Raw genomic sequence first — 10,857 nt, 5'->3', positions numbered from 1 at the left:
AACAATAGTGTGCATTTACCTCACACATTTTGGAAGCAAATGAACTTGGGTTGAATTACCCAAAATAGATCAAATGGACCTTCAGAAAGCAAAAATAATTACAATCAACGGAAGGAATGCCAACGAAAATCCCAATCCAAATAATATATCTAAACAAAACGAAGGATTGTCGACAAAAATACCGTTTCAAAATCATGAACGTAAACCAACCCAAAATGAAATAAATTTATCAAACACATAAAAATTCTCAATACCCTCTCTATTGGCTAACAAGTCAAAATCCTAACAGAAAGGGGAAAATAATCCTGATCAATCTAAAGTTAAGGCTCCATAAACAATGATTAGGAGCCAAGCTGATCATGATCTGCAGGCAGGACCCGATGAAACAAAACGAAGGGCTTCCATTGCCTCGGACACTTTCATCTTCAATTCTTCAGGTGACTTAATCAGATGGATAACCTCTGACTTGTCCAATTCCAACAACATTCCTGTCACCTTGGCTGTCTGATTGTTTGGTGTAAGACAACCCACAAGAGGATATAATTGTTCACCCAACATCTGTTCAACCAACAAACCAAGGAAAGTTAGATTTAACATACCATGATAGGTTTAATTTTTTTTAAGGTCATGATATTGGCAATAATAAATTACAGAAATCCACACAGTATTGCAATTCTTAAAAGAAAATTCAAAGATGAACATATAACTAGCAAACTTTTACATACCCGGTTTTGATTTTCCAGAGTAACAGAAGCCAAAGTTGAGGGAAGTGAATTATTAGACAAGGCACCATGATTTTGTATGGATGGATCTATCATTTGACCTTCAGAAACAGCAGATGGATCCACACTATTTCGACCATTATATCTAAACCCTTGGTCCGAGTTGCGAGGTAGCACCTAGATTCAAAATGAATTTTTTTCAAGTGACGAATCAGCTCGTAATATTATTTACAAAAAATGAAGCATACACTTAATGAATAAATACCTGGTTCTGCTGCACTTGTTGGAAGTTACCAACTGGAGGCATCCTATGTCCGGTATGACCGTGCCTCTGAGGGTGGTATGGCATGATGTAATTTGGAGCAACTCCAGATTGCATACCGGGTATGAATTGTTGCTGGTATCCGTATCCAGCTGGTTGAGGCAGCATGAGACGAGGTGTACCTTGACCATAATACAATTGTTGAGGAGCAAGTCTTGGAGCACTTTGATGATATCCAGCAATTCTTGCAGGAAAAGATGTGATTCCACCCGAAACATTGATTTGAGAAAATTGAGCCTGCATTTATACAAGTTTATGAACGTAACAATTGAATTTATACAAAATACAAAGTAAGAAAGTTTAAATTTGTGCTTGAAAACAACGACAAAAAATGACATGTTTCTCGACGACTATCATATTAACAAAATTTCTACCCGCTAGCAAGGATATTAAAAAACTTATTTCTAAATCACTGTTACAATTTAAAACTACATAGAAAAAGTTAATTGGATATAATGACATGTTATATTGTATGTAACGAAAATGAACTTGCACCCACTCTAATGAAAAATCAACGTAGTATATAAATCATTGATTTGTCCATAATTTAATTCTAAGGTTAACTTAAATAATAAATATACAAGATAAAATATAGGCTAAACCTGCAAACGAGTTTTCCTATCTTCTTTGCGTTGAGCCACAACAACGTACAACGGCTTCTGTCCAATTATCTTTCCACTCATTCCATTGATCTAGAAAAGAAAACAAAAAAATAAACTCATGCAGCTGATTGAAAAAGGTTTATATTTGGTTAAGCAAAATCTTTTTTAACAAATAATGAAATGACATACAGCTTTACTCGCTTCCTCTGATGTGGAAAATGCAACAAAACCGAAGCCCTTGCTATGGCCATGAGCATCAAACATTACCTGAAGAAACATGTTATACGTAGTCAATTTTTAAACACGTGCACGTATAATAAAGGGTTGTTCACTCACATGCACTAGAACAATAACTAAACAAAGTAAAAATACTCAAATATAAATTTTAATATACCTTGCAAGAAGTTATTGTTCCAAACTCAGAAAACATCTCCTTCAGTTTCTCATCGTTAATACTCTCATCAAGGTTTTTCAGGTATAAATTGGCACCTTGTAATTTTTCATATCTTTTTATCTTTTCTTGTTCAAACTTAGCTCTCAACTCTGCCTCCCTTTCACATTTCCTTTGAGCCCTTCCTACATATAAAACCTTCCCATCGTTGGTTGTAGTGCCATTCAACTTCTCAACTGCAGCAGCTGCTGAATCAGGGCTTTGAAAATTCACAAAACCAAAACATTTGGAGTTTCCATTCTCATCTTTCATGATCACAGCACTTGTTATTACACCATATGTGCTGAAAAGCTTTTTAAGATCCTCATCGGTATCTGTTTCTAAAAGGTTTTTCACATACACATTAGTGAACTTAGGAGATCCATTTTCCGACCTTTCTTGACGCCGAATAAAATACCCTACAAAAGCTTTCTTATCTTTTATCAGCATACCATCCAATTTTTCAATGGCACACTTTGCAGACTCGTGATTGTCATATTGTACAAAACCATATCCCAAAGATTTACCATTGCTATCAAGTGCCACCTTGCAAGAAAGTACGGTTCCAAATGTAGCAAAAGTATCATGCAACACCTTGTTATCTATTGACGTGTCAAGATTCTTAACGAACACATTTGCAAATCCAGTTTTCCTGATACTAGGATCTCGATGAGAAAACATGATACGAATTGGCTTCCCATTCAAAGGAGTGTAATTCAAATGTTCTATCGCATTAGCAGCTGCAATATAAATTTTGATGTCAGAGAAGAAAATATATGCAAAAGAGCTTTGTAAACTATTCACAGCATGTTAAGGAACAAAATGTTGACAATTTGTGCATGACAATAACAAGGAAAATGCAGTTTTGAAACTTGTGATAAAGTTCTATACATAAGGCCGTTTTATGCTACAATTAATCATTTGTAATTAAGTTGTGTTGTTAGATGGTACTTATATCAGCGCTTTAGAGCAATTGCATAGATTCCAAGATTCTTGCTTGCTACCATTCTTTTCTACGTTTGAACAAGAGCTTCCAAAACTAAAAGCTTTAAAAAAATATTACTTCCTACTTGAAGCATTGTTGTCAATTGTGGCTTGCGGAAAATAGAGGTTTGTTCAAATTCGACTACGCAATATCATTTATTCCAACATGTTCGACCAGATCTAATTACTTCACTACAACTTGAAATAAAACACATAAAAACAAATATATTGGATGAATAACATGATCTCAAAGAATCCGGACACAACCACGCCTAAAAAAACATGATTATAAATATTAGGGTTTTACTCTCTAAGAAAAGGAATGTACACACTCCATTAGTCATAAAAATCAATCAAGAATTGCAATAAGTTGTGAAAATCTAAACAACTTCGGTAGCTGCAACGCGAAGTAAAGTTTTATGATATTTTCACAATCACATCATTACCGCAATTGCAGCCGGATCAATTAGATTTGACACAACAACATTCTACAAAATAATTGATATTAAAATTTTTAATGTCTATAATCTATATCATTGTAATAAGGTTGCAATGATAGGTGAAATTTAAAACAAGGTTTTAAAAAAGGTCCAACAGAAAAATTAGTACAAATGCAATTGCAGCTTCTTCAGCCATATTTGGTAGCGATTCTCCACAATATTAAAGAATCTCGATGCAACCATGACTTGTTTTTCAGAAACAGTTATGTTTTATTAATAGCAGTACCCATCACAAATGTAATTAGGTAGCAAACAAAGATTAAAGAATAACGGGAGGAAAAAAAGAAGGACAGGGGTCCATGGTATAGGCACCGAGGCAGCAACCAATACCAGACCCCACAAGAGAACAAAACCTCAGTGAAACACTGTAAAAAATCAGCACACAAAGTCCCCCCTACTACACTAAATAGTGGAACCACTAAAACAGGAAAACTCAGCCCAAAAACACCAAAGTAACTGAGGATGAATACAGGTCTCAAAAACACCATATAAACCTAAACAATCTTTGTTTCCTTTCCTTATGTTGGCTCGCGCTTTGTGCTGTCTGTAGCATGGGGAGTTTTGTTTTTGTTTCCCTTTGGGACAGTCCCTGTATTTCCGTAGCGCTGGGGATTTTGTGTTGTTCCTTTGACAACAATTCCCTATTCTCAAGCGGTTTTTTGTTTTAATATATTGGCTGTTAAAAAAAAACAACCATTTGAACCCCTGTCGCCTCTGATAACACTAACAAACACTGTACCTGGAACCCCTAAAAACCATCTGCCACCTACACTATCGATTCATAGTTCATACAATCTCCGGGATCCCACACCCATTCGAACAATAGACAGCAAGGAGCCAACTATGAAGCACGGACACCTATATGATTAGGCGTGTCCCAGTGTCAACTCCTATGAGACTCGTACGACATGTGTCGGACAAGTGTCCTAAATAAGTCGTTTTTTCTTTACTTCGACACTCTTTGGACAACTCAGACAAATATCTGGATTTTTTTTTCTGCTTCTACACACAGTAGATTCAAGGGTTAAAGATGTGTGAGAAATGTTGATCAACAATGGGTTATGGACATCAAAGTTGATTCCAACGTATTTCAATTTTCGATAGCAGATGGATAAATAAAGGTCAAATACTATTGTATCTTGTTATAGAATTTTTTTTAATGAAATAATTTGCTCAAGTTAGATGCATATTATGTATTTTGATTCTTAATTAAGATCTTTTATAAATAAATTAATATATAGATAGCGGTGTCGGTGTCCATGTCAGGTGTCCATGTTGGAGTGTGTGCTTCATAGGGATCCAATTTCAGCCTTGTGAGAAACCATCTCCACGACAACACTTTTACTTCCTCTACAAGTTCTTCAATCTCTTTTATGGTGTTCACGCAACCATGACTTAAAAACATGATTATAAATACTAGGGTTTTACTCTCTTAAATAAACGACTGTACTTTAGTAATAACATAGTCCTAAAAATTAATTAAGAATTGCAATAAGTTGTCAAAACCCTAAACCTTTTTTCTTTCTAACAAACAAAACAAATAACTTTTCGGAATACTATTCACACAATCACAATGCATTCAATCATCAAGAATATGTTATAATTCAAAATTCAATTCAAAAATCAATATAAAAGAACCAAAATCGAAACACGAACCATCACGAGCATTGGAGAAATTGACATAAGCATAGCCAAGAGACAACCGCATCGTCTGATCCCTACAAACCCTGATTGAAACAACCTGACCTATCTGATTGAACAATTCATAAAGCTGTGCCTCGTTCACGTTCCCTTCAAGATCACCAACATACAGAGAAGCATTCTCGAACAGTCCAGTTCCGTTCAACAATACAGCCGGAACAGCTGTCTTAGGTGATGAAACAATCGCCATTTTCTTCAAGGGAAAAAACTCTGAAAACGATGAAACAGTAGTCAGATTTTTTTATTTTTTGCGTGAATACAAAGAAAGAAAAAATCGATGAAAGAATAAGAAAAGAGAGGACAAAAACCTTACAATAATAGAGTACTAGTTTTTGGTATGATTGTGATTAGGGTTTATCCCTTCTATCATAAAAAATTTGGAGAATAATTTTCTCCTCTCTGACAGAGAAAACCCTGTGGAGAGTGAGAAAGCTGCGTGTGTCGTAAGAGGTTTTTATATGTGGGGTTTCCAACCGCAGCGTTTTAGGTTTTTCTGTTTTTTTTTTTTTTTTGAAGGAAGGTTTTTTTTTTTTTTAAGGAAGGTTTGTTATTACTACTCCACACCCAACTATTTTGGTCCCTACAATTTTCTGCGATCCGTCTCGATAAAGAAAAAAGTAATCATAAAAAAAAAAAAAATTGGGAGTGATTTTTCCTTTGAATATAGATTAGGACTAATATTATTTCTTGTTAGTGTCAAAATTCAAGCCAAAAAAAATTAGACACTACAAATTTTATGTGTTTTAACCCTCTAACTTTTGTAAAATAAAAAAGAAATATATCTAACTCTTTATCGGTGGTTGGTGGATGGGGTTGTGTTTGAACAAGGGCTGGATAGAATTTGAAAAACCGGTCCAAACCGGCCGAACCGGATGGGCCAAAGCATGTCCGCTCGGGTCGAGCGGTTTAACTAATCCAGTTCAAATGGTTTTCTATGACTATGAGTGGTCGGTCTCGAATTGGGTAAATAGGCCCAGCGAAAACTGAACCGGACCGCCATATACATCAACACCATATGTTTATTGCATAAGTCCAGTCCAAACCAAATTAGTACAAGCCCATTTAACTAAGGCCCGACATATAAAAGCTTAACATGAGGAAATGAAACCCTATTTCCTCATCATATTGCGCCGCTGCTGTGAGTGAGAAGAAGAAAGAAACCATAGCTGCCTCATTGCTTCCTCCATTCTCCAGATAAACCATAAACATTTGCTACCTTTCATTGGTGCTTTTTTTCTTTCAAAAAGTAGAAACCATAACTGCCTTTGATTTTCGAGAATTTTGTTCCTGTTCTTAGATTTCTTTTTATCTTCATCTCTATCCTTGTTCTTAGATTTCTTTGTATCCCTAATTTTGTTTCTTAACCCACTGAATTGAAAGTGTTTGAAAATCTAAACAAGTTTTTCTATTTTGTTCTTCTAATTCTGTGTAGAACAAGTGAAAAAACTTGAACTTTAAAATTTTGTTTGGGTTTGATATCCAGTACGAAACCGTTAAAACCACCCGCATCAACCGACAAGCCGCCTTAACCGAAACCGACGACGAGAACGGTCGGAATTGGGTGGCAGTTTGGCACCCACGATAGACCGACTTATTATTTTTTTTTTGGACCGCCGCTGACCGAAACCGGCCGTTGTCCAGCCCTAGTTTGAACCACGCACCTTGCCTATACTGTCTATGGTGGAGCCAAAAAAAAAAGACTTGGGTGGGTCACTAAAATTAACTATAATATATATACACAAATTAAAGTTGTAATAAACATTAAGTAGAAAGTTGAAATGACGTAGTTTGACTAAAAAGTTTTTTTTTTTTTAAAGCTAAACTAGCCCACCTAAATTGGCACCGAGAGAATCGAGATCGAGGAGGAGCACACTCCCAGATCTCAAGCCAATACCAATATGCCAACCCAAGTGGATTAGTTTGACTAAAATGTTAAGGTGGATACTTAAACATATTTAACAACTACTATAAATTATGAAATCTTTTTTTTACATTACAACCGTTAGCAGAGAAAATTTTCAATTGATAAGACAATATGCGAGAGATTTGAAACTCATGCAAATTCGAAGGTCTGTAAGCCTCCGCTAAGATGCCAAATATAAACTTCACAAAATTCACTTATGCTACTTTTAAAACCTCGGAAAACTATAACCATTGAAAAATTATTTAAAGTCTCGCAAAATAGATATATAATTGAATTATTTCAATTTTTCGGGTGGACCACTACACTACTTTTCGGAAATTTAGATTCGCCGAAACTTAAAACTGACACAAAATTGTATAAAATCTTGTAAAATAGACCTATGGTCGTTAATTTTTTTATTTTTCTGGGTGGGTTTGTAGCTCTGCCACTATATATATATATATAGGGTGTATCAAATGAGAGGAGTGTTATAATGAGAGAATGAGAGGAGTTATTTGTGTCCATTGGATCCAATTTAATGATTGAGATTAAAAGATCCCTTTTAGTGGAACACATGACTTCTTTTTCCAATAAAACATACCCTCACGCGCTTCCAACTTTTGTTGTTTTCAATAATGTCTTCCTCTTCCTTTTGTTGTCTTCTCTTAATTTCCCTTCCTCTCTTCTTTAATCAAGACGTCGAGTTTTTTTTTCTGAAGAACCCAGATAGACAACAACAATCATCTACCCCATAAAGACACAACCTTCAATTAAAATTTAATAAATCTTAAATCATTTTCAGAATTCAATCAAAAAGATATAGAAAATCATATTGAAGGAAACCGTAAAAATCAGCACTTATTTAAAACAAACAAAAATCTCCCAAATATTTATTTATTAATGAAGAAATCAGTAAGGGAAATTGAAAAAAATAGTAGTATATATTAGAAAGAGAGAGAGAAAGAGAGAGAGATGATGTAGAGAAAATGATTGCTGCAATTTTCAATTAGGAATTTAATATTTGACACAAGTTCTGAATTTTACATTTGTTGTAACCGACACGAGTTCTACTAGCAGTTTGGGAAAATATGGGATTTAGGTATAATATTTAAGTCAGCCATTTTCAATAAATCATTTCCCTATCGCCCCTTGAAAGAAATCAAATAATGTGAGATTTCTGGAGTTAAGCACACGAGAGAGAAAAAATCGTAACTTTCCAATTTGAAGTTGTAATCTCATGTGTGAGTTTGATCTGGAAAAAAAGGTAGATTTGTAACCAAAAAAGAAAACAAGGTAGATGAAGAGTAGTTGGGTCAATGGAGAAAGGAAACTGAAGGCGCGTGATTGTATTTCTTACTAAAAGATGCCGTCACATGTTTCATTAAATACAAGTTTTTAATCTCAACCATTAAATTAGATCCAATGGATACAGATGGCTCCTCTCATCCTCTTATTATAACCTCTCCTCTCATTTGAAACATCCTATATATATATATATATACACTGAGTTAAACTCACCTGAGCGAGGGAAGAGCATCAGTAATTTGAAGTTCAACGGAGATAAATAAATTCCGTTAAAATAATTGTTCCATCTATATGAACTACTATATGAACTAGGAAAAAGACAAGCTTTTTAATCGTGATTAATGTATATGTTTATATTATTGCCTTTGGTAAATAAGATTCAAATAAATTAATTTTATAGTGCAAATTGTTCATTTTGTTAATAAATATACTTTGCATATTGGGAAAGAATAATTAAAATAAGATTACAATAAATTAATTCTTTTAGTGCATATTGCAAATTATAGTGCAAATAGTTCCTTTTATCAATAATTTTGGTAAATAAGATCAAAATAAATTTGTTTATATGTAAATTGATCCTATTATGATGTGATTTAATTAGTTTTTCGACATGATTACTGAAAATTGCAATTTTAGTGGAACAACTCCTACTTTGATCAGGCGTATTCGACAACTTTTAAGTTTGAGTTGGACTGTCAAAATTACCTATACTTGGCGGGAAGGCAACAGAAGTGCAGATTGGCTTGCTAATTTCAGCATTTCGACGGATTTTCTAGATTTTCATATTCTGGAGACTCCTCCTAGTGAGCTTCAGAGTCTTTTGTTTGATGATATTTCCGGGACTTGCATGCCTAGGAACGTCCGTTTAATTTCTTAGTTTCCTTTCCTTTGGGCTTTGCCCTATTTTGTAACAAAAAAAAAAGAGTAATCAAATTTAATGTGGCTAGAAATCCGTCATAAGCTCACGAGGACATCACAAAAACATTTAGTAACTGTAACGCCTACTTTCGTTTAATTAATTATTTAATCGAGTTTATGCAATTATATTATATTTTTAGAATATATATGTGAGTTTTGTTGAATTAAGACGATTTAAGTTGATTTGGATGATGTGATGTGTTTTGATGATTTGATAAGATTATAAGACTTATTTTATTGTTAAATAAAATAAGATTTGATGAGAAAATAAAAATATTTAGTTAAGGGCTGTTTTGATATTTTAGACAGTTTTGGGGGAGAAAGTGAGATAAGATAAGTAATTAAGAGGAGATATAAAAGAGATAGACCTAGTTTTAGAAAAATTAGTACGTACGATTGTTTTTGGAGAAAAGGGAGAAAAAGCCATAGAAGGGAGAAGACCAAGAGAGGGCTGCGATTTTCTTCATACAAGGTAAGGGTGAGACTAATAATTCAGTAATGTTAATTGTTGTAATTCTGATGATTAATTGACAAAGTTAGGATCGATTTAGAAAAGTTTTGGAATTAGGTCAAAACCCTAAAAATTGATGATCAAACGGTAAAATTATGTTAGATTGATGTAGAAACCGTCCTATAACCTTAGAATATGTTTAGGATGAATTCTGGGATTGAAACTGAGCTTAGAACTTTGTTAGATGATGATTTTCGTGTAGAAAGTGCATTCTGTCCGAGCCAAAATTCATCGCTCGCCATAGCGAGCCATGATTCTCGCCTCGCGAGTGATGAACTTCATCGCTCGCCACGCGAGCCTTAACCTTTCGCCTCGCGAGTTACTTGGTGTAGCTCGCCACGGCGAACAACCCTACTCGCCATAGCGAGCTTGACCAGAGTGCTTGACATTTTCTGAGTTTTTGACTTCTGAGTTGAACCTTAGATGCCTTTGAGCACCTTTAGGTGCCTACTAATGATTAGAGAAGGATTTAGAATGAGATTGGACCTCGAACAACCTTAGTTGGGAAGCTGGCTTGTACTCGCCATGGCGAGCAGATAAAGATAATGATTATGAACTGTGAAGCTTTATGAATTGTTAAATGATTATGAAGTGAATTATGGATTGAATTATACTTACTTGAATTGTTGTTGAATGATCAAGAAACTACTGAGAATGATTGTTATTTAACTTGATGTGATTTGATTATGCTCCAATTGTTATTTAACTAAATTGCATGATTATGAATAAGTTGATGATGAACTCCAAATTATTGGAAGTATAAGTGATAAGTTGATTAAGTTGTTTTGTTGTTAAAGTCCATGCATTAGCATTCATTGAGCTTTGTCCTCACCATGTTTAGGAGTTTTGTCCTCCGCACGTTTAGGAGCTTTGTCCTCCGCACGATGAAAGTATATTAATACTTATGATGACGATTGGTACCACATGCATATAAGAGTCTAAGTTGCATTGTTGCATTG

General features: G+C 34.5%; 1 protein-coding gene across 1 annotated transcript; it reads right to left on the bottom strand.

The window, feature by feature from the left end:
* Positions 1-5,749, bottom strand: LOC112422765 (polyadenylate-binding protein 3). Its single transcript, XM_039835060.1, has 8 exons — positions 5,575-5,749; positions 5,217-5,471; positions 2,041-2,816; positions 1,836-1,913; positions 1,647-1,736; positions 988-1,281; positions 726-899; positions 1-558 (listed from the first exon to the last, which is right to left on the bottom strand). The coding sequence occupies exons 2-8, from the start codon at positions 5,449-5,451 to the stop codon at positions 358-360; spliced, it is 1,848 nt and encodes a 615-aa protein (XP_039690994.1). The 5' UTR covers positions 5,452-5,471; positions 5,575-5,749; the 3' UTR covers positions 1-357.
* Positions 5,750-10,857: the final 5,108 nt, after the last annotated feature.

Source organism: Medicago truncatula, chromosome 6 (genome assembly GCF_003473485.1).
Source record: "Medicago truncatula cultivar Jemalong A17 chromosome 6, MtrunA17r5.0-ANR, whole genome shotgun sequence".
Classification (NCBI taxonomy): domain Eukaryota; kingdom Viridiplantae; phylum Streptophyta; class Magnoliopsida; order Fabales; family Fabaceae; genus Medicago; species Medicago truncatula.
The sequence above is the reverse complement of the archived record's forward strand: the minus strand, read 5'-3'. Positions and strand labels throughout refer to the sequence as shown.